This window comes from Talpa europaea (genome assembly GCF_964194135.1).
Source record: "Talpa europaea genome assembly, chromosome: 1".
Taxonomy (NCBI): domain Eukaryota; kingdom Metazoa; phylum Chordata; class Mammalia; order Eulipotyphla; family Talpidae; genus Talpa; species Talpa europaea.
This window is the reverse complement of record NC_140073.1, coordinates 157,323,727-157,347,314: the sequence shown is the minus strand read 5'-3', so window position 1 is coordinate 157,347,314 and position 23,588 is coordinate 157,323,727. Positions and strand designations below refer to the sequence as shown.

Here is a 23,588-nt window from a genome sequence, read left to right as displayed (position 1 = left end):
GGGACGTGGGGTTGGTAGATGTCGCCACGGCCGGCTCTCCGTCCCCAGACTTGGCCCGGTGGGCGGCAGCGCCAGGCTGGACCCTGCCGGCCCAGGCACCGCCGCCACCTTGCCTGGCAGGTCCTCTGCCCCGCGCCTGGGCACCCGTCAGGCGTCGCCCGCTACGGAGTGCACCACCCTGGCCCCGGTGAGCACGGGCGCCCGCGGGGCACGTGGGGCCTCCTTCCCTCCTGCTTCTGTGGGCTGAGGCCGCCAGGTGCTTCACCTCCCCAGCCCCGCACAGACACACTCACGCCCCAGCCCCACACCCTGGTCCAGGGCACGGAAGGCTTAAGGGAGCCGCTCTTCCCACCCGGCTCCTGAGTGTCTCAAGAGAGCCAGAGGCGAAAGGGGTGAAAGGTTATGAGCTGAAAACAGGCTTGTGTGTGGGGTCACAGCTGTCCTGACCGCTGCTGCACACGGTGCCCGCAGGCAGGCGGGGCCTCGGTGGCGGACAGAGAAGGCAGAGGGCGGCTGGGGCCTGACGCCGCGCATGGGATTCCGTGATGGGCGGATGGTGCTTCTTGTTCATCCGTGGGGCCGTGCACGGTGGGGAGTGCAGGGTGGTGGTGGGAAGGCTGGGCCGCTCTGTCACGCTGTCCTGGCCCAGGGAGCCCCCTTTTAGGGCTGGTGGGTCATCACAGGTTTCTGTGGAGCACAGCACATGCCACAGGTGAGGGCACACAGGTGGGCGTGCAAAGATACACACACACAGGTGGGTGTGCACACAGAGACACGTGCACACACAGATACAGGTGCACAGGTGGGCGTGCAGACACATAGGCACTCACGCAGGAGCATACAAGCACACAGGCATGCACACGGGCACTTAGGTTCAGGTGTGCACACACTGGACACAGGCACCTGCCAGGCCCACGTGCAGGTGCACAGACCAGGAGCACATAGATTCACACACGTGCCTGATGGCTGACCAGAAGACATCGGCCAAGGCTCTTGGGACTTTTACTCAACCCTTCTCTGCCTCTATTTCCCCAGGAACGCATCTGGGTGGCACCAGGCTCATCTTGGGGGGTGTAAGCATCAGAAGTATTTGGCAATTTAAGGCCTGGGACACGGGGCCTGTGTTCTGACTTGAAAGCCCTGCTGGTGAGGTCTTCCGCGCGGCCCTGATCCTCTGCCTGGACACCTGCCTCTTTCTGGGCTGAGGTGGGGCCGGCACTTCCTGTTGCACCCACAAACCCTGGTTTGTGGGGGCCTGATGATGGCTGTCGGGGACATGAGTGCCCACCCCACCTGCAAACACACAGCCACGTGGTCATCAAGGGAGACACTCAGAAATCCTTAAAAATTGAAGCCATGAGAGAATAAAGAGGGGGCCGTCTCCTCGGAAGGGCCAGCTCTTGTGTGCTTGTCAGAACCCTGCTGGGGAGGCGGGGCCGGCTGCAGGGGAGGCAGGTGTGCAGCACTGTGGGATTAAGGGCTTTGGACCCTGCTGGTGACCACTGGGCACTGAGTCTTCGTGGGCATGACCTTGGCCTGTGGGCCCAGAGGTCAGCTGCTGTGCCTACTTTGCTGGGATCACTTCTCTAGTTGTTTTATTGCAACTCTCCTGCGACGCAGCGCCGACATGACCGCACACCGGCAGGCCACGGAGGTGGAAGCCGTGCAGACACGGGAGGAGCATTACCGCGAAGCTCTGGCTGCTGGTCCCCCTCCTCCCGCTGGGGCTCCTCTGGGTCAGCGAGCCACGGTACAGCGACTGGCGGGGGAACGCGTCCCCACTGGTGCCTTGGGGAACACAGAGGTGGCGGGCGCTTTACTGCAGGCTTACCCCGAGTGAGTGTCTTCACTTCTTAAACAATTTAAAAAGTGGAGCCAAACATACTCCCTTTGGAGTTTTCACAGAACTCGATATTTCTAGCAAAGCCATCGCAGGCAGCCAGCGTGCCCGTCCGCCCACCCCTCTCCAATGCGGGGAGCAGGCCTGAAATCCTGCCTCCCGCGGCCCCAGAAACACTCACACGGGCCAAACAGAAGCTGTCACTGCACCAGGGTCTGGGGAACACCCTGCCTTTCCCGTGACTGTGGACATGACAATGGGCTCGAGGGGTCCCGGACTGACCTCAGAACGGAGGTGTCCTCGCCTGCGGGGGCGCGGCTGGGCGCTCTCAAGCGCTAGCCACGTACGCGTGCTCACGGCCACAGGTGCAGACTCCAGGTGGGCGGGCAGCACCTTCCTCACCTGGCGGGTCTGGGGTGGCCCTGCCCGACACATGCACCTGCGCCCCAGGCATGTGCAGGAGCTTGTCTCTTCCCATGGCCACGTTTAGTGGCATCGAGTTGGTAGCTTGAAACCAACCACGTGAAAGTATTCACACCCGGAAGCTGGCAATCAGATTCCTCTCTCTCCTGCTGTGCGAGAGCCACCTTCCCTGCCCACGCTCCCCGGGGCAGCGACGCCCAAATGGGGCGGGTATGCTCTGCCAGGCATCCCCACTTCAGGGCACCGCTAGGGGATGGCGGCCAGGGGTCACCGCTGCTGAGCAGGAAGGATGGGTGCCCTCTCCACCTTGACCCTGAAGGACGCCCGCCTGACCCGCAGGCCGGGGAGAGCACCCCCCCCCCCGAAGCTGGTCTTGGGGTGAAGCCAAGTCCACTCTGCCCCCCGACCATCAGGCCGCACAACAGCTGTTCCATTCAACATTTTTAACTTCCCTCAAGGCTGGTTCTCCACAGATGCTGCTCAAGGACAAGCTCTCTGCAGACACCAGGCGGGTGCTCAGACGCCGCCGTGCGCAGGTGCAGAATCTCCATAGGCAGAGCTGACTCACGACCAATCAAGCAGGCCTGGTCAGGCCACTCAAGTCCCTGCCTCCACTTCCATGAACCAATCTTGGCCCTGGCTGGGGAGACAGATCTGGCCCTCCTCCTGCCTCCTGACTGCTGACTTTGCAGTAATGCTCTGTCTTTTCTCCACAGCTGGGGTGCCGCAGTACTGTGCCCCACACGCTGGGCCGCGGACCCTTGCTCGGGAACAAGAGCGTGAAGGGTGAGACGCTGCAGCTGTGCTGTTCAGCCCCCAGGGTGCCCGTGAGCCTTGGGGGGCCTGGTGGTATATACTCTGGCCTATATAGAACGTGACAGGCCCCTGGACTGGACAAGAGCCATCACGAAAGGGCTCAGGGAAGCGCCCCAGTTCTCCTGCAGTGGACGTGAACCTCCACTTGGAGTGTGGCTGTGAGACTTGCTGGAGAACCCTGCAAGCGTCAGCCTGTGGGACTCCAGCAGCCTCTGCGAGCCCCTCAGCAGGTGGGCTCTCTGCAAAGGTGCCCCTTTGATTGATGGAGTCCCTCAGTCAGGAGGTCATCTCAGCTCTCGGGCTCCCACTCGGCCCCAGAGTAACCCACAGGTGTGCTGGGAGGCCTGGGGGATAACGTGGGAGCGGGCCTGGGGGTGGGGTGACACACGTGACCGCGGGTCAGGCAGGGCAGACGCAGGGGGAGCAGGACTTGCCGCTCTGGCCCCAGGAGGAGGTGGGGAACCTGCCTCCTACCTGCCTGGCAGCACTTCCAGGGCAGTGGCGGGTGGGAGAGTGAGCGAGGGGCGTCCAGAGCAAAGGTCGGCGGCGTGTGCTGGAGGGCGCCCAGACACAGCCCGCTGGAGAGGGGCGTCTTCCCAAACACAGCCAGACATACCCGCAGTGGGAAGGGCAGAGGCAGTGCCAGGGTTAGCAGCAAAGGTCAGTGGCGGGGCTGTGAGGGCCCCTCGCTCTGCAGGCTCCTGGGCGCCCACGATGGCCCTGAGCAGGGGGAGCCTCGGTGGCGGTGGAGCCGGAATGTGGGGTGGCGAGGGCTAAGATCAGACATGGGGGTGTCAGGAGACCCTGAGATGGAGGGAGGGCCTGAGAGAGCTCCACGTGGGGACAGGGCCCTGAACTGGCGAAGGGGCCGCAGCTGAGCGACGGCGGACACACGAGACCGGACAGCCCGCCCTCGCCTCTGCCCGCCTGGGACTAGCCGCTGTCTTGGCCACCACTGGGCCGCAGCAGACAGGGCTGTGCCGTGCTGTGTGGGGAGGCCGGGGCCACCGTCCGGGGAGGATTCACATTGCAAAGCATGGGGCACTGCACACGCAAGGCAGCAGGTTCCGGTCGCCCCACACGCCTGCTCCTGGAGGGGTCGCGAGGGTGGCTGGAGCGGCGCTGGAGGGTCCTCTGGTGTTGGGGCACAAGGTGCTGTGCCCCTCAAATGACGCGGAGACACAGAGGCCAGGCCAGCCGCTCTCACGCCCAAGTTCGCCTCCCGGCCTGGGGGCAGTAATGCTCACCTGGACTCTCGGGGGCGCTGCTGAACGTCCTCTTCAGAAGGTAGGGTGCAGGCGGCACCTAGGAGGAGAAGGCGGCTCTGGGCTCCCTCAGCTGTTAGCCCACTGGGAGCCGACTGGAGGCCTCTTGCTGCTCCCCCAGATTCTAGCTAGTTAGGTCGAGTATATTCTGTCCTTGGGCAATATTTGACTTTGTCACAAAAAGAAAATGCGCGTTATCAATAAATTAAGCTCCAAGTGCCAGAACATAAGGGAGATGCCTAGATTTTGGGGAGCCCCCAGCGTCGGGTGGCATGGGGAGGAGCACGGGTCAGGCCCGCAGCCCGGGCTCCACCCCGCCCGGCCCTGACCACCTGCGTGGACACGCCACAGCTCCTCCTCTGCAGGGGCCCGGAGCCTCTCTCCTGGGCTGGGGAGGCGGAATGTGCCGGACTCAGCCAGCAGCCCCTTGGTCACCCGCTTTCCTCTTGTTTCCCGGTAATCTCCTCTCCGCAGCATGGTCACTGCTTCTGTTTTGCCTCTTCAGGGGGGACGAGAGCAAACCTGCAGAGTCCCCTGGTGTGGCCCCTGGGGTATTGCCGGGCTCGGCCGTGGCTGTCCCTGGGGGCCGGCGGACAGGCCAAGTCAGGGCCGGCCTGGGCCGAGACCCCTCTGCCAGGGCTGTTGGGGGCTTGAGCCTCGCTTTGCTTGTCAGCAGGACGGCGTGGACATCCAGGCCTGCCCACCAGGTTTTCTCAGCACCCGGCGGAAGGATGGAGAAGAAATGCCATTTTAAGTGTGAAGAGCTGCCGCTGCTACGACTCGGGGGGGCGGGGGGCGAGATGCTGTGACAGCTGCAGGGGCATGGGGCAGTGGGTGTGGCGTGGGGCAGTGGGCGTGGCGTGGGGCAGTGGGAGTGGCGTGGGGCAGTGGGCGTGGCGTGGGGCAGTGGGCGTGGTGTGGGGCAGAGGCCTTGGACAGTGGGCGTGGCTGTGGCAGTGGGCCTGGCTGTGGGAGTAGGCATGGGGCTGTGGGCAGGGCATAGAACTCACCCTCTCCTGGTGGGCAGCCCCCTCCAGGCAGGCCACCCACCCAGCAGCTCTAGCCTCCCACTGCTCTGTGGTGCCACCACCTTCCCAACAGGCCCATGGGGTTCCTCTGCACCCCTCCCCTGAGGCCCTGTTCCCTTCCTGAGCACCCTAGATCCCAGGGCCCTTGCTGGCCAGCTGGCACCTGTGCCACCTACATGGAGGCTTGTGCCCAGGCCTGTGGAGCAGCTGACCTGCACAGGGCAACCCAGAAGCCTGGATGGATGATGGTGGGGCAGGCAGGGAGGCCCCGCTGCCTGGCCTGAGCTGGAGGCTCCAGGCCCACAAGCACTGTCTCCCGCGCCTCCCACCCCAGCCTGACCCTTGTGCGGGGAGCGCCGGTGTCACCCGACAGTCACTCCCAGAGACGACCTCTGCACCCCCAGAGAAGGAGCCGGAGAGGAGAGGGCGTGCAGTCGGCATGTGTCAGCCTTGCTTGGGGACCGTCGCGTGTCCAGAGGGCCAGCCGCTCTGCTCTGTGCGTGTCCAGAGCTGGGTGGGTGGCGCCTACCTGGGCCTTGTGTGTAACATCTGCACTGGGGTCCTTCGGGCTCTGGCCGAGTTTTCCAACAAGTCTGGGGAGAAATATCTGGAGGACAAGGGAGAAGCCTGCCCGTCACCACCACCCCGTGAGCGCCCCGGCCTGGTGAGGCCCAGCCCCAGCAGTGGCCACTCCCTGCCTGGTCATCGGGGCTGGCACTGGGCCTCCCCACCCCCACCCCCACTCAGGTCGGACAGCGTGCAGCCGATGCCGAAGCTGAGCGGAATCCCCTGCCCCGGGCAGGTCTGCCTGATGGAAGATGCTTCGTGGCTGATCCGCAGTTCAGGCCTAGCGGGCGTCCGGGGCAGCCCCAGCTGCAGCCTAAGCTCTGCGGTTTCCTCACCAGGACTCTGACGCGCCCCGGCCTGACTCAGACACGCACATGCTCCCGCCACCCCTGCCTGCCGTGCCCCGCGTCAGCCCATGGCTGCTGCACCCAGGCGGCCTCGTCGGCCTTTGCACCGTGCGTGGGTGCACGAGGCTGTTTCCATATTCTCAGGCGCCTTTTGCAGCAAGGAACCCGTCACAAGGAGACTCAGGCAGCCCTTCACGGGCAGGCGGCCATTCTGGGCTCCCGGGTCAGTTCTGGCAGGACTCACACAAGCCCCACTCACCGGCAGGTTGGACTTCCTCCGGGGCCTGCTCGAGGGCCTCACCGTGAGCCCCGCAGCACGCAGGGCGGCAATCCTGGACTCGATATCTGAAACCTGCAACAACCGGAGAGACAGGTGCCCACTGGGTGCTGGGGGCGCAGGCCCGCGCAGGTGGCCTCTCCATGCCTCAGGGCAGAAAGCGCTGCCTGACTCACCAGTGTGATTATGCTTCCTGCTAAGATTGGGGCCCCAACCAGATGCACTTCCTGGCCCCCCCGCTTTTCATCGCCTTCCCTGGCTGTTGGAGGGGCCTGTCCCCAAGCAGGCACAGCTCACACCAGCAGGTGTGGCTCCCTGTGGTCTGAGGGGCAGGCCCCTCTGCGCAGTGGGCTCGGGTGAGAGCAGGGCAGGGCATCCCCCAGCTGTCCTAGGGAGGCCGGTGTTCTCCTCTGGCCTGGGACACGGCCCACGGCCGACACGGTCTTCCCCAATGCGGGTCATACTCAGGGTCAGAGGACTCTCGGGAAGCTGGTCCTGAGTGCCAGGAGGTGCCACTGGCCGAGCCTGCTCCCCAAGCCCCTTCTCCTGTCCCGAAAGCCCAGCCTGCTGCCAACAGGTAATCGGGAAAGGGCAGGGCTTGGGCCCGAGCTCCTGCCTTGGGCCCCAGCTCCCCAGGGTCACTGGCTACCTCGCTCTCCACCTGCTGGACCTCGGAGGCGGTCATGGCCACTCTGCCCTCCAGCTCGCACAGCTGCTCGTCCGTGGTCCTGCCGGGCTGCACGGGGTCCTGGGGGCTCTGGGGGGTCTTCCCCTGCCCGCAAGGTTGGCCTGCAGCTGCACTTCCCTGGGGAGGAAGGGCGCGTGTGGGGACAGACGGCAGGTGCCCCGACTGGGGCCCGGCCTCACGAGGCTTGCTTCTCCCCACTCCTGGAGCGGCCCCAGCGCCCGCGGGGTTGGCTGCGCACCCTGGGCTGGCCGGTGGCTGGTTACAGCGTGGACCCCGGCTCTGCCTCTGTGTTCTGTCGAGGCTGCGTGCATGGCTCACCTCGGGGGGGTCCTCCGCGGGGGTGCTCCTGTCCGGCCGCGCCTCTTCCTCTTGGCCCTCCTCCTCCTCGGATGTGGGGCCCTGGTCACTGACGTGGCTGGTCAGCTCCTCCAGCTTCCTCCTCAGGGTCACCTCCTCTATGTCGGCGTCTGTGGGCTCACTGCCGACCGGATGCTGGAATGAACAGGCCGGGGTCGGTCACCTGTCACACGTGCTGGGGGCGGGGAGAGGCTGTCCCTGGGGTCCTCTCCGTCCTCTGTGTCAGCTGGCCGGGAGCACCCAGTCCTGGCCCCGTAGGGCAGGCTGCGCCTGGTGGTCCCGCGGCACCCCGGCTCCTGAAGATGAACCACTTTTGAACAGGCGTGGAGGAGCTTTCCCTGGTGGAGCTTTTCACAAGAGAGGCCAACTCTGGCCTCTGCCCCTCCGCTGGGCCCCCGTGCCATGGCCTGGGGCTTTAGCATCACCCAGAGACAAGACCCAGGCTCACAGCCCCCACGGCTGACTTTCGGCCCGCAGGGCCCACGGGGTGCTGGTGACTCGGTCCTGCCCTCTCCTGGTGTTCAGACTCAGGCGGAGGGGCCCCGGCCCCACCAGCAGGTACGTCGCCCGGGACTCGGGCGTCCTGAGCTTGGTCCCAAGACACTCGTGCCCACCGCCCAGGCTCTTCATCCCTCCCAGCCCTGTCTCGTCCCGTCACATCTGCCCCAAAGGAGACACGCCCTGCCGGCCCGAAGTGCAAAGTGGGGCAGGCGGCAGGGCCCTATATGGGCGGGCGACGGCCCATGGGGAATGGTGGGCACCGCCCACTCCCTGGACGTGGCTGCTGGGCTCCAGCGCGGGGTCTTCCTGCAGGCTGGCTGCTGCCTTGGCCTCCTGAGCCCCGGGCCCGATGTCCCTGCCTGCCAGGGCCTTGGCCACTGGGCTCCTGGGGCCAGGCAGCAGGCAGCACAGGCCCTGGCAGCCCACAGTGGCCGGAGGGTGCAGCCCCCACCCCCCACGCCCTGGGGAGCACCAGATCCTGACGCAGCGACGGCCCCACAGTGGCAGGACCCGCAGGTGACCGAAAGTGGGGCACACCCAGTAGGAGCAGGGCCGGTGCCGGCGGGGGCAGGCCGAGGACAGCAACAGGAGGTGGACAGCGGCAGGAGGCTGACCCCAGAGGCGAGGCGCGGCCGCCCCTGCCCCCGCACAGGAAGGCGCGTGTTCTGCCAGCGGATCAAACTAAAAGTCGTTATCTGGGAGGGCTCGGCCCCCGCTGCGCGCACCAGGCCATCTCCCAGAGACCGAAGACCCACATCCCCAGGCCTGAATCGCCCTGAGTCGCCCAGAGTCAGGAGTGAAAATCGATTCTTCCGGCCCTTCCAGCCCCGCGATGCTGCCTTCCCCACCGCCTGCCGTGCGGCCGCAGGGCGTCGGGGCATGGAGGGGTATTCGCAGTGTCTGCGGGTGTGAGCTCGCCCTGCCCAGGGCTCGCTGAGGGAGGGGAGAGGGGCCGCGCCTCCAGGGCCTGTGCATCGCCTGGGAGGACTGTGCTCAGGGACACGGGCGCCGCCCAGAGCCGCCTCCGAGAGCCCTTCCCAGGCCGCTTACCTGGCTCTCGGGTGCCGGGCCTCCCTGCTTGGAAGGGCGCGGGGGCAGCCTGCGGGCCCGGGAGCTCTCTTCATCAGAGCTGTCCACCTCGGCCGGGCACCGGGAGGGGAGCCGCTCACCCGCGGCGACGTCCGGCCCTTCGGGGGGAGACGGGGGCTGAAGGACTGGGATGAAGGTGACGCGGACCCCACGCTGCTCCTTTGGTGTTCGGGCGGCGTCCTGACACCAGCCCGAGACCCGGGCAGGCCGGGCGCTGCAGGGAGCCGCGGAAGCAGAGGCCCCGCCCTGCGGCCCCGCCGCCGAGGCTGGAGGCCAAGAGCAGACAGGCCCCAGCAGGCCCGGCGCTCCGCACGGCTGAGAGGAGACGCGGCTGTTGGGGGCCAGATGCATCTGGTGCAGACTCCCCGCGCGGGTCACCCATGCTGTGGCCCAGATGCTCATTCCTGGGCTCCCCGGGCCTCACTACCCCAGGTCCTCGCCCGGGCAGACTGAGGGCAGCGCCGTCATCCAGGCCGTCAGGGCTGAGCCGCACGAGCTGGTGCCAGCGCCAGGGCACGCTAGAAAGGCAGGGCTGCCCCAGCTGTCTCCGTCCTCGGCGTGCCCCCGGCCACGCCAGCACCGCGGGCCCCGCCAGCGACCTGGACAGGCTGCGGAGGCCGGGGCTCCAGAGGAGAGCGCTGGCCTGGCCTGGGACACCCTTGCTGGGGACATGGTCAAGCTGAGCCCGGTCCCCGACCCACAGGAGGTGTAGATGTGGTTGCTGAAGCAGACAGGCGTGCGGGGGGGTCCCCGAGCAGCCGCGGTGAGCAGCGCGGCTCAGAGCCACCACCCGTGGGACCAGCCGAGGCGGCGGCGGCGCGGGGCCAAGCGGCTGCCTAGAGCACCGTGACCCCACGGCGCTCCGGGCCACCCCCACACGCCCCCTTCTGGTCTGAGGGGAAGGAAGGCCCCCTTCTGGTCTGAGATGTTTGTTGATGGGTGAAAACTGCATCTTAGACTAAAGAGCTCGGCAGTCAGTTGGCCAGAGCTGGGCCCGGGACTCGGCCACTGCGGGGAAGCCACTGCCCGGTGACGGTCTCTCTGCCCGCCCCGCGCCGCTGCCCCGGTGCCCGGGCCCGGGGGCCCACAGAGGGAGCGCAGCGCGTCAGGTCTCAGGCCCGTGACCTGAGGGGGCCATCGTCACCCTCGGGGGCGCGGGTGCTGCCCGACGCTCGCCAGCCTGTGGGTCATGAGATTATGGCGCCGCTAATAGAATGAGAAGGGAACCAGCCAGCAGCCCGACTTCCGGGCAGACGGTGTTTAACCACATTTCCCGGCAGCTGCCCCGCGCTGCGGCCACGGAGGGAGGGGCTCGTTAGCAGGCAGCGGCCTGCGGGCTCCTCGGCTCTCCATCAGGCGGAGGCTGAACTCCTGAGCTGGCACGCGCTCCCGCAGGGCCCGGAAGACGGCGGTCGGGATTTCATTATGGGCAAACCGTCTGGCCACAGAGTTAAACTGAGCCGGTGGAGGCACAGACTCCCTGAGAGCTGCAGACGACGGGTGGAGGAGGCAGCACCAGAGGGAAGACATGCACCGCTGGCGCCCAGGTGCACCACAGTCCTGGGTGTGGCATCATCCCAGGTGCAGTATCATCCCAGGTACAGATTATTCCAGGTGCAGCATCATCCCAGATGCAGCATCATCCCAGGTGCACCGCAGTCCCAGGTGCACCGCAGTCCCAGGAGCATCATCACCCAGGTACACCAGTCCCCGGTGCTGCAGCATTTCAGGTGCTGCCTCCATCCCCAGGTTTGGAGCGGCCCTGTCCTGAGGTCAGGACAGTCGCTTGGGGTGACCCATGGTCCCAGCATTTCTGGGACAGCAGCATGTCCCCAGCCCACACCTACACAGTGTCCTCCCTGGGGGGTGGCAGGAGCTGAGGGGCCGCTCGGGGTCGGTGCCACACTCCTGCACACCGCAAGGGGGTCTGCAGCCAGGGGGGCTGGTGCCCCCAGGACCACTTCCCCAGGACGATCACAGGGAAGCAGGGGAGACTTTAACGCAGGCTGCACAAATGGGGTGGCGGGCAGTCTTCAGGGACCCCCTCCCCTGCCGAGCCCACCTGAAGCCAAGGCCTGGGCACCCACCAGGTGGGGTGGCAACCCCCAGGGCTGTCACACAGGACTCAGCGGGCAGGGGCAGCTGGGCGAGGGTGTCTGGTCTGGCTGGGGAGGAGCCGTCCGTCTGCTCTTCCGGGTCAGGGTGGGCTCCAGAGGCCCCGGCAGCAGGCCCCTGAGGGACCTCGATCCCCTGGGTGGGGGCCACCTCCGTGCAGGGCACACCTGTGGGGGCCTGAGCACACAGGTCCTGTCAGCTGCAGGAGCTTTTACTCGGGGGTGGGGGCGCAGTCCTCGGAATGTGGGTCTTTCCCGCCTGTCTGAGGATCAGCTGTCAGCTGACCAGACGCCAGGCGCCTGTGGGCTCCAGTCCTTGCGGCTCCCTTTGAAAAATCATGCTGGAGGCAGTTGCTGTCATTCTGCCTCGAGTCCCCAGGAGGGGTTGGGGCTCCCCAAACCCTGGGCCCCACATCACACAAGGGACCAGACACCTCTGATGGCTCCAGGGCTGGGATTCACTGGAGACTAACTCCCCAGGAGGGGGCTGGGGCTGATACGGAGCAGAGTGAGAGCCCTATTCTAGCCACATGCACTGTAGCAGTCCCTGAAGGGCACAAAGGCGAGGGATGGGGTCCTGACACCCCCTACCCTGGCTTGCATTAGGTCCCCCTGTTGTGCTGTTGTCCCCAAGGACATGGTGCTGCGGCTCCAGCTCCTCTCCTGCCTGGCTGTGCTGGGGTGTGGGGGCCGGAGGAAGCAGTCCTGGGCCTGGAGGTCACCAGAAATGGACACACCAGGCTGGATTGGCAGCTGGAGCAGGACCTGGAGACCTCTCCGGTGCTGGCTCGGGGCCCTGGCTGTGGTCCCCTGGCCCAGGCCATGTGCACACCCCAACTGCACTGCACCCCACTTCCTCAGCCCTTGGCCCCACCCACGCCCAACGTGGTGCCTGGATGCCAGGCCTGACCACTGGGCACTCAGCGTGCCGCCCCCACCGGGCCTGAGCACCCATCGCAGGAAGGGAACCCACTGACCTGCAGGCCAGCGGTGGCTCCGGAGCCTGTGCACAGGCTGGGGGGGCGGCCGCAGGCCCCAGAGCCGTCGTCGGAGTCCGCCTGGAAGTCCGAGCCGTGGATGGAGAGGCGGCGCCGCTGCTGGGCCGGGGAAGGGCGGATGGGCCGGGCTGAGCCACGACTGCCCCCCAGAGTGTCTCCATGTGCGCTCAATAGGCTGTTCCCCACCGGGCTGCTCCCCGCACCGCCCGCCAGAAGCCCAGGGGTTACTGTTCTTGTCTTTATCACCAAAAACAAGTGAAAACAGAAACCACCACCAACAAAAACGAGAGTCAGGGCTGGCAAGAACAAAAGCCTTTCAAACGCTTCCCACAGGCAAGTCTGAGGGGACCTACTTTGTGGGAGACCAAGGCTGCCTTCCAAGGGTGCCTCCCTGCCCCTGGGTCCCCGCCTGCCCTCTGGGCCCTGCTGCCTGAGTGAACCCGAGTATGAGGAAGTCAGAACTCGAGGCGGCTGGACATACTCTGCTGCCCAGGGACTGGGCGTGGGCGGCCGCGGCCGGGTCTCCATCCTCCTCCGTCTGCTCGCCGTCCCCGCTTCTCTCTCCAGGGCTCGGCTCGGGCCCGCCTGCAGCGGACACCTACGTGACTCCGCGGGGGACACGTGGGGACAGCCCAGCCTCTACCCCCACCCATCCCCCACCCACGACCTAACCATCCTCCACTCACCACCCACCCCCACCCCTGCACGGTGACGCAGCCGGTCAGGCCTCTGCGGCCTCACGAGGACCGTCCGCGCGTGTGAGCTCTGTGCTGGCCCCGGCCTGTGGCAGCAGCTGGCGACCAGCCTGCCCGCTGCCACTCTCCTGCAGCTGAAGACCCGGCTGTGGGGGGCATCTCTGTCCCCCCCCCCCCATCTTCCTCCCCCAACCGGAGCACTGGCCCCGCCCAGTGGCCGCACCCAGGCCCTCCTGCGCACGCTGGCCTGGCCGGTCTGTGCCTTAGGCCTCTGTGGGGAGGGAGGCAGCTAAGAAGCCTGGGGCTCCGAAGCGGGAAGCCGGGCTGTGGGGCTGTGGGCCTCTGGGCCTGGCCTGCCCCTCACCGCCCAGGCCTCGGTGGGGTGGTCTCGGGGGTGGGCAGGTGGGCACCCGTGCTCTGGGGGGCCGAAGGGGTAGTGCCGAGTGCGGGTCTGTCCTTGCCAGACGCACCTGAGTGACGCCCCACACCCCTGGCGGGAGGCACAGGAGCCAGGGCCTGGCACGCGAGGGAAAGTAGAGGGGGCGTCCAGAGGCCTGGGGGCGTCTCGGGAGCCCAGCCCTGCAGCCCCTGGGTCCCACACCTCGAGCCTGGTGGGGCATGAGACACACCAGTCCCCCTCAGAGAGCAAGTCAGAACCGAAAGCCCGGATTCCATGGACCCCTCGCGGTTTCCTGACCCCCCCAGGCGGGGGATCCAAGGAGCCCCGCGTGTGGGACTCACCCTGGTCGCCGGGGCCACCGTGCGCTCTGTCGGGTGAGCCTGTGTGGGAGAAAAGGTGCTGCAGCCACAGCCCGGGGGCCCTGCTCCCCGCTTAGGCGCGGGATCACCTTCCACCAGGGAGGCCACTTCCCTCAGCGCCTGCCGCTCTCCAGGGTGGCGCCTCCCCCAGAGAGACCCCGGCCCCCCCAGGCTGCTCCCCGTCCGCGGCATTGGCTTCAGCCACCTCCCCTCCTGCCTTGTTTATTTTGTTAAGCAATCCCTTTTGCACGGCACACTTTCCCAGTTTCGAGCCCTTTCCGAGCGCCTGCGTCCAGCGTGTGGCATCCCGGGTGTCCAGGTGTCCAGCAGGGAGCCCCTGGCCACACTGCCAGGACCCGGGCCGCAGGCCTGGGGCCCGAGTAGAGGCGGGAGCAGGGGACGCGCCCGCTGCCCCACAGCGCCACCTCCTGGCCCGCCCGCGGCACTGCTGCCCTTGGCAGGCTCCAGGGGCCCTGGACTCTCCCGGCAGGGGTGGGGGTGGGTGGGGGTGCGTGGGTGGGGGGCCTTTCCCCAACACAGATCCCCAGATCCCTCAGCCGGGTCCAGTCTCAGCACCGCCCAGGGAGGAGCAGGTGCTGTGGCCGTGGCTCCCGGGAGCGGGGCTGCCTCTGGGGTTGGGATTCTCCGATGTGTGAGGTGCGCGCCCCGCCCCGCCCTCCACCCGCTGGGTGCTGCCAGGGGCGCGGGGAGCTCCCTCTGTTGCAGGGAAACCTCGGCTGGCCGAGCGCCCCGGGACAGAGGTCGGCCTGGGAGCAGCAGCCCCGGAGAGAGGACCGAGGCCCAGGCGTGCGGGTGCATCGCCGGGGGGCCCCTCTCACTTCAACCTGTCCAGGTGAGGGTGCTTTGTTCTGCGCCCCGGCCCCTCCCAAGGAGCTGCCTCCAGTGGGCCGCAGGGCTGAACCTGTGAAGGGGCTGGAGGCCCCCAGCAGCGCTTGAGCCTCGCCTGGGAACAAGCGGGCCCTGGGGAGGCTCCTGCCTCCGGGCTCCCCTCCTCACCTCCGCCCTGCAGCCTCCCGCACAGGGACCGGATGACCTTGGCGCTCCCGAAGCTCTTGAAGCGTGCCCTCACGTGCCCGTAGTACCACTCCAGCGAGCCCATCTTCACGACTCTGCAGGAGACCAGATGCGGGTGAGCCGCCTGGGCCCCTCGGGCCTGACCCCTGCTTTCCGCCCCGGGACCATGGGCCCCCCATGGGCGTGCCTGCCCTCGCCGCTCACCTGGCCGCGTGGCAGGGGCCGCAGAGCCAGCCCTCCGGCTCGGGGCGCGCCCGGCTGCAGTCCTGGCAGGCGAAGAGGTGGCAGTCCAGGCACTGCCTCCTGGGGCCCCCGAGGAGCCGGAGGGGCTGCAGGCAGCGGGCGCAGTGGGTCTCGCGCAGCTGGGCCGCGTCGGAGAGCAGCTCGCGCTGGGCACTGTCCCTCTGAATCCGGCCCTTCAAGCCCCTGAGGAAAGCAGACGGCAGCACACGCTGGAAGCCTGCCTTCAAATGCACGCATGCACAGCCCCTTGCACATGCACGCACACACGGGCGAGCACACGAGTGGAACACGTGTGAACACAGGAGCGCCACACAAGGAAGCGGGGCCCCATCAGGGAAGGGCTCCTGCCGCAGCTCTCACTGCAGCCCGCCTGCTCCCCACTCTCCCAGGTGGCGGGGGTGGCTGGCCTTGGGGCACAGTATTTTCATAGAAACAAAATTGCTTTTAACCATTTTTGTGACTCTTTATAAAGGGGCGATTTTCCAGGCAGTTGCCCGTGACTTTCATTCGGGCCACCATTCAGTTCTGAATCGCAGGCTGGGGAGGTTGCCCCGGCTGCTCACACACCCTCCGGGAGCACGTGTTACAGGAAGAGGCTGTCCAGGGGGCCTGGAGCCCACGCCCGGCCGCAGCTCTGAGCCGAGCCTGCCCTTCTCTGATGGGGAGCCCGAATCCCAGAGACTGAGCTTGGGGACCCTGACGAGCTTCATGAGTCGGGACCCACGGTCATGAGCACCCTGCGTCCAGTCTCCCCCAGGGACGGCGGGCCCAGCAGGGACAGAGCCAGTTGGAGTTCGGGGGTGCCGCTTGGCCGACCCACAGGGTTATTCAGAACCAGGCGTTGCTCGGTCTAAGTGTTTACGAGTTTAGAGAGAAAAACCCAGGTGGGTCACAGGCCGGTGAGCAAAGCAGACGTCACAGAGGACGCTGGGAAAGGTTATTCCCACGGGGGTGAGGCTGGGCTCCTGCAGCGAGACCTGCCAGCCGCACCTATTCTGCCCACCAGCCTGAGTTAGTGGCCCCCACAGGTACGTGAAGGTCAGGCCGGCAGCCTACTGGAAGGCAGAGGAGGGTCAGCACACCCCTGAGGGGCTGCACAGTGTCCTGAGGGTGAAGCCAGGAGACATGTCCTGGCACAGAGCCCTGGTCTGTGCAGCGCGAGCTGAGCTGACCCCAGGCTGGGCCTGGCTGAGTGAGGCTGCGGTGGGTCGGCACGGAGCGTCCAGAGCAGGAATCACACCCCTGGAGAGCCCAGGAAGCTGCGTCCTCCTCGACCTCCAGGCCCCAACGGCGTAGCTTCCTGGTGAACCCGCCCGCCCAGACTGGGTGGAAAATGAACCCCCAGATAATGAACACACGCTCTTTGTTCTGGATTTCAGAGAAGGCCTGCCAAGCCTAATATTTTCAGGTGAGATGAGACTAATCCTTTTTAGTGACAAAAATCTGACAGACACTGGGGCCATTGTCTCCTGAGCACTCTGCTCTGTGGTTCCCCCAGAGCGGTGGGAGCTGGAGACGGCGGAGCAGCTCTAAGAGGCTCTGGCAGGCACCGTCTGGCTCACAGTGGCACTGAGGGCCTTCACCAATTTCCCTCTGCTCTGTTTCTGGACACCCTCATGAGGCGGACATGAGAAAAAGACTTGCCCCTGTTTTGAAAGTCAAGAAGAAAATGACCAAGTGGCCTGCACTGATTAGTGCCAGCCAAAGCTGCACCCACAAGGCAGTCTTTGCCTCAAACAGGAGGCACCTGGAGCCAGGTGGGGCCAGTCCATCTCCTGTTTCCATTGCTTCTGTGCATCAGCCAGAAAACCTGGAGGTCGGGGCCTCCCGGTGGCGCAGCGGTTGAGCGCTGGGTTGTGAAGCTGCCCGCGGCCTCTGCGGCGCCGGTTCGATCCCCGGCTGCTCCCCGGCCACCGGAGGAGGGTCCCCCATGGCGTGCAGACCTCTCCTGCCGCCCGCTGCTCCCCTCAGCAGTGCACTTCGGTCCTTCTGCCTGCTCTGCTCCCCGCTCTGGCTCTGGTGAATCCTCTCACCCTCCCGTGCTTCTCACTGTACCCAGTGCTTGTATAAACCAAACAAACAAATAATAAGACATGCCTCTAGAAAATTAAAAAAAAACCAAAAAAAAAAAACCTGGAGGTCACCTAGCCTTCCCGGCGAGGGCCCCTCATTCTCAGTGCAGCCGAGGGGGACACGGCCCTGACGGGGAGTTGGGAACATCTTCTCAAAATGGACAATGTGAGCCTGTCCCTTCAAGGAAAACAAGCAACAGTATGTGTTGCCAAGGACAACACTCAGGTTTTAAGCACAAAGAAGAATTCTGGGAAATTTCTCCCTGCTCAGCTGTTTCCAGGCCCAGATTTCTGCCGAGATGAGGTGTGAATGAGGAGTGTGATCTCTGTTGTGTTTGACATTTGGGGGGTCTGGATATGGCATAGCACATGTGGCTAAACCGGGGAGGGGGGGACCTTGGGGACAAAAGGGAACAGCCCCATGGGCTTGCAGTTTCCATGGGCAGTTTCTGGAAGCTGCCACCTGCTGGGTCACCAAGTGGCATGAAACGATGTCCACGGTCACCTGGAAAGGGCGTGGAGACCTTCCCTTCCTCACCAAGGAGGCTCCGTTTTCTCCTAAAGCTTCAGCCAAACAGCACGTCACACACGTGGGCAGCGGCAGGCTGGGCCCGGCCCCCCGGGATGTCACGCCTGGCAGAGCAAGGCCTGCCCCCACTCACGAAGGCCTGCGTTGTTCATGGAAATTCCTTACGGTAACGTGTAAGGGGCTTAGCATCACTGTCTTAAAGTGAATGAGGACGTGTTTATGAAATCTTAGTATCTTTTGACGAGATCTGGTCATTTCCTAAATGACATCGACCTGACATGTAGCATAAACATCATCGCTTGACCTGAGGGTTGAGTGTGAAGCACAGGCCAGGCCGCTGTGGTCAGCGAGCTTTGGCTTCGCCAGGCGCGGGGCCGGCCTCAGCGCCCTCCCCTACCACTGAAATGAGTATTTTTAAGTGTCCGCGTGTCATTTCTGACAGGGCAGCCACGGAGAGGTGTGAACCAGACGCCTGTAAACCAGCGCTCCCTGGCTTCTCGATAGCAAGGACGCGGGGGTCCCGCACAGCAGAGCGCCTGAGCGGCTCTGACCGCACAGAGGGCGCGGGCTGCGGGGCGCAGAGTTGGGTGGACGGGACGGAAAGTAGAGGTGTGGGGGCCGTCCAGCACTCCTGCAGGGGGCGGCGGTCCTCTGTGAGACCCAACCACTGGCCAGCTGTCCATGGAGCCCCTGGCCTCCGGGCCACTGACATCCATAACCTGCCTGACCAGTGGACGTGGAGTCTGGGAGGCACCTCTGCTCTCAGTCAAGGCGGACGTCCTCCAGGGGCACCTTCTGGGGTGCGGGAGGCAGCCAGACGCACCTGCCCTGCTCTCCCGCTCTTTGGTGGAATCCAGAGGGGAGCGGGTGGCCACGGTGAGCGGTGGCTGTGTGGTCACGGCTCAGTAGCATCAGTGCAAAAAGGGGGTCTGTGCTCCCCACACTGCGCTGGCACTGAGCTGGTGGGGAAATTCTGCATCCCTGTGGCCCTTCATACAGGACAGCAGCAGGGCCTGCAGGGCACTGGGGATGGTACAAACAGGCCACAGCGTGTGGGCAGCTGCCTGGGAGCAGGTATCCAGAGGCAGTGCCAGCTGCGCCCAGCGCCCGGCCAGGGCCCTCCTCCTGCAGGCAGACCTGGTCTTCCATCTGCGCCAGGGGCCGGCAAGGAACCGTGGCCACGTGTGGAATCCAGAGCCCAGGGCCTGTCTCCAGAATCCTGACCCGTCAGGGCCCCTCCTCGACACCCACCACCAAGCTGGCCCTCCAGTCCCGGGCAGGCGGTGGGACGAAGCGGGGCGAGTGGTGCTGGCCGCTGGGAAGCGGTGCCCCGGCCGCGGCAGTGATCTCAGGCTGGCGGCACAGCGCGGGCAGCTGACCCCGTTCCAGGCTCCTTGCCCAGCTCTGGAGCTGCTGCCGCGGTTCCAAGTGGCCCAGGAAGGGGACTTCAATTTCCTTATTTTTGAAGTCGGCCTCGGTTTGCCCACGTCCCACGCTGGGAGACCTTTCGTCTGGGTTCCCCGGATCCGGTCTGTTTGCAGAGGTCGTAAACCCACATCACCACCTGTTTGCCTTTCGGGGCAAGTCAGCAGGCTAATATTTGCCTTGGGGGCTGTTCCCTTGGAGCAGGGCGTTCTCTGGGTAAACGCAGAGCCGTGAGTCACCCAGCCCGGCTCCGCCTCCTCTCCTTGGCTTTGGAGCTCCCCTCTGGTTTCTGCATGGGGAGGATTTGGGAGGAGCAGGAGGGGGCAACCCACAGACCAGCCATGGACATGACTAGAAGGCCAGGTCGAGGCGGCCGTCTCCGTCCCGCGCGCTGGGCCTTCGGGCCGGGGTGGCGGGTGTCCGCCCGGAGTTCCGGGTTTTTCCCAAGAGGAAGTTCAAGAGCCAGGACTATTAACGGGATGACCCCCTCAAGAAGGCTCCCTCGGGCCTTTGATCGGACATGACGTTAAAATAATGTCTTTCCTGTACTTAAAATCTCTAGAAAACCCGAGAGGCATCCGGTCCCTGGGGGCCAGAGGGCACGGGGCGGGAGGATGGGTCTGCGAGCCAGTGGGGTTGTGAGATGACGCGGCGAGAGGGAAAGAGGGGCGACGACCTTGATTGCTGGGGACTTGATCTCAGCAGCTGGGCTGCTTCCCGGATGGAGAGTGGGGGCCGTGGAGGTGGGGGGGTCTGGGTGAAGGGGGATCTGGTGGGGGGTCCGGGTGGGGGAATGTCTGGGTGGGAGGGAGTCTGGGTGGAGGGGTGCCGGGGTCAGGGGTCTGGAGTGGGGGCGTCCAGATGGGGAAAGTCCGGGTGGAGGGGGGTCCAGGTTGGGAAGGGTCCGGGTGGGGGCCCCGGGGTGTCCAGGTAGGGGGGAGTCCGGGTGGAGGAGCAATCAAGACCCCTCTGGCGAGAGCGGCGGACGAGTCCTCCTGGCGAGGGCTGAGCCGGCGTCTGTGGGGAGAGTGGGGGCTCGGAGGGCAGCGCTGGCCAGGGCGGAACCCGGGACTCCCGCCTGGGCTCGCATCATCCGACGTGGCCTCCGGCGGGCACGCGACCACGTGTGTCAGTTGGTTAAAGCTGGTGACGCGCACGACGCGGTTCCCGACTGTGCTGGGCGCACTGCAAATGCTCGGTGGCTCCTGGCGGCCGCGTGCTGGAGAGAGCCGGAGAGACTGTCCAGCGGGCCGCGGGGTGGGGTGGGGCGGGTCTCAAGGCGGTGGGAGCCGTGGGCTGGGAGATCACGCGGGTGGTGGAGCCGCACCCTGCAGAGCCCAGTGCTGCCTCCAGGCCGACAGTGTCAGGACCGCGCTGGTTCCTGGCCGCCGGATGCTTGGACCTGGGGACCTCCGCCTACACCCTTGTTGGCGCAGGGTCCAGGGGCCCTTCCGCTGGGTCACGTCTGATAAACCAACCTACTCTCACGTTTCTGTGACCCAGAGGGCTAATGTGCCCCATCGGGTCTGTGCCTCTCGGGGTGGGGAGTGTCCTTGCACCCTGCGCAGATTGCCCCGATGGCCCTGTGGCACCGGCAGACAAGGTGGCGGCGGCCCTCCCCGAGACCCCGCACCGGTGGGTGCCAGGCATTCCTGGCTGCACGCTGAGCCCACCAGGTGACCAGGAAGGGCACCCAGGCCACAGGTGTGGGGGCGACTGCTGACCAGCCTCCCAGGCTGAGCAGGCCGCAGACCCACTCCTCAGGAGGGCGCGCCGCCCCCGCCATGTGTTGGGCTCCAGAGGAGGCGCCACATACGGGAGGCCACCAGCCACTGTCCCCAGGGTCTCCAGGGCTGTGCTGGCTGCCCTGCCTGAGGCAGACTCCCCCTCCCCTTGCACACTGCCGGGTCCTCCCAGACACCTGAGCCCTGAGGGAGGAGGGGGCCATTAAAGCACAAGATGGTCCTACTGGAGGTGCTTCCTTCTGGCTTCTACGTGGCGCTTTCCTGCCCCACAGCCGGGCCCAACCTCCCAGTGCCTCACCTGCTCCCTCCCTGCGCGTGGCTCTCCCAACTCCCCTGCCCCCACAGCTCACAGGTCAGCCAAGGCCAGCAGCTGGAGCAGACTGTGGAGAAGCCAAACACCCTCCAGCCCACACGCACACAGGGAAGTGGCCGTGTCCACGGCGGGTCCTGGCCTTGGTGCACACGCCTTGGCCACGTCCCAGGCTCCTCCGGGCAGAACACTTGCCCTCGGCACAGCCTTGCCCGGGACACTGTTGGGGAGTGGATCTCTGGCCCCTCCATTGGAAGGCCCTTGGGCTGCAGTCACCAGAGTCCTAGTTCTGCATACCTTTGAATTTTCGGGTGTGGGGTAGCAGCCCAGTGTCCTGCTTGGGCCAGGGACAGCTGTCCCCGGTCAGTGACCAGCTGCACCAGTCCTGGGGACTCAACTCTGGCGGCTTCTACCTGCCCGGACTATGTGGCAGGCCAGTGGCCTCTCGGTCACTCCCTCACTGGCCAGCTAGGACAGACTCCAGGTGTTCACAGGCGCCCACTGCGTGGAGCTGCACCCTCAGGACACGGCCTGGTCAGTGCAGGGGGTGCGCCCAGCCAGCAGACTGTCCAGCGGGGATGGCGTTGGCAGCCTCCCTCGGCCTGTGCCATGGGCTGGACTTGTCTGGTCTTGACCTTCTTAGCACAGCCAGGGCCAGGCCGGCTGGCCGGCCTGGGGACCAGAAGCTTTCATGCCTTGGGGTTCACCTGCTGGCTGTGTGGTGGCACCTACTCGAGCCCAACATGTGAGACCCCAGCAGAGCGGCCGAGGCTGCCGGCTCAGCTGTTCCCTGTGGTTCCTGGGGTGAGAGGTCAGGGGGAGAAGGCCACTCATGGGCAGAGGCAGCTCCACCTTGGGCATGTTTGGCCGATGGCCCCGTGCTCAAACCAGAAACACAAAACCCCTCAGGATGCCTGTGCGGACTCGCCCCCCAGCCGAGAGCAGCCGCTGACCCCGAGCTACGTGCGCCCAAGCTCAGACTCGCATGCGAACCCCCTGCTGTCTGGTCTCCAGGCAGCCGCCCAGCTGAGCGCTGGGCACCAGGAAGCCCACACCCCATCATGCAGGAAAAGGTGCCCGTCCACACCCACCTGAATGGCCTTGGGCACTCCTGAAGGAGGGGCACCTGGCCTCAGGCTCCCCCCCACCCCACCCGCAGAGGAGCCTGGCCTGAGCCAGCAGGGTCACAGGAGAGGGAGGCCTCCGCTGCAACTTACGGGGACATCCCTCCCTACAGCTGAGACCGCTGCATGAGGCGCCTCCTCTTTGCCCTGGGAAGTGGTGACTCCCAGAGCCTTTGCTTAATATCTCCTCCCCAGGAGGCCTGCCCACCCACCAGGGACCCCAGGGGACACACGGGACCCTGGAGCGTGCACCCATCTCTGGCTCGCCCATTCTTGCCCTGCTGTGGCCTAAGGGCACTGCCCGCCAAAGAGACAAGGCACAGCTGGCCATGTTGAAATAAAACCCGTCAGGGACGGAGGGTCGGGGCGGAGGAGCAGATGGGAAGGGCGAGCCTTCCTTTTGATTGTGTCCAGCTGAGGCTGGCCGGTTTCCCAGCGCCTGTCCAATGTCCGCCACCTGCACACCTGCCTGTCTGTCCGCCCAGCGGCAGCGGCACCCCAATGGGATGGCCCCGAGGGGCTGCGGGAGGCCCCCCGCCGCACTTACGCCAGCCTCTCCTCCTCTTTCCTCCTGAGGTCGATGTCCCGCTGCACCACCTCCCAGACATGCCTGGCCTCCTCGTCCGTGAGCTTGGAGAGATCCAGCTTCCTCCCCATGTCTGCTGCGGCCGGGCCCTGCAACACAAGAGCCCCAGTCAGTCCTGGCGGCCGCGGGAGGAGGTTCTCTCCAGGCTGGTGTTTCCAAGGGGGCAAACGTGTGTCCGGACACACGTCCAGTTCAAAGTAACGGATCTGTGTAAAATTCCCAACCCTAATTTCCAAAGGGAGCTGCCTCTGTCCCCTGGTACTCACACTCAGGCAGAGTCATCCACCCTCTGTCCACCATGAAGGAGCCCCAGGGCCCCGTCAAGGGACATGCTCCTCCCCGCCCCAGGTCGGGCTCGGGGGACCCAAGGTGAGCTCCTGGAGAAACACTTCTGCTCGGGCAGCTCCCCTCAGCACCGAGGGGAGGCAGGCTCAGAAAAGGCCGTGGCCCTCGCGGTCAACATGCGGTCACTGCGTAGCCTGCAACAGCAGGTCAATGACCCTGTGGAGGTGAAGGAGGCTCCCCGTGGCCTGAGGCTGTCTCCTCCGGTCTCAGGGGCTGTGTGGCGCTGGCTCGGGAGGTGTCCTAGGCCAGGAGAGGAGTCACTGGCAGGGCGCCTGAGTACTGAGAGCTGAGATGAGGGCGGCCACATGCTGTGCTTTGCCCAGGGGCTGTGGGCCTGGGGCTGTCAGGCCCGCTGTACACAGCTGGCGTCGCCTAATGACGGGGACACGTGCTGACAACAGCGTCCTCAG

General features: G+C 65.8%; 1 protein-coding gene across 1 annotated transcript; it reads right to left on the bottom strand.

Annotated features, from left to right (window-relative positions):
• Positions 1–660: 660 nt before the first annotated feature.
• On the bottom strand, positions 661–22,904 carry MLPH (melanophilin; the record flags this gene model as incomplete). Its single annotated transcript, XM_084228120.1, has 17 exons — positions 661–687; positions 1,688–1,788; positions 4,327–4,384; positions 5,902–5,979; positions 6,546–6,638; positions 7,213–7,368; positions 7,570–7,743; positions 8,377–8,523; positions 9,160–9,412; positions 10,529–10,685; positions 11,286–11,480; positions 11,904–11,988; positions 12,290–12,409; positions 12,792–12,895; positions 14,782–14,894; positions 15,004–15,225; positions 22,795–22,904. The coding sequence occupies 17 exons, from the start codon at positions 22,902–22,904 to the stop codon at positions 661–663; spliced, it is 2,193 nt and encodes a 730-aa protein (XP_084084246.1).
• Between the last annotated feature and the right edge of the window lie 684 nt (positions 22,905–23,588).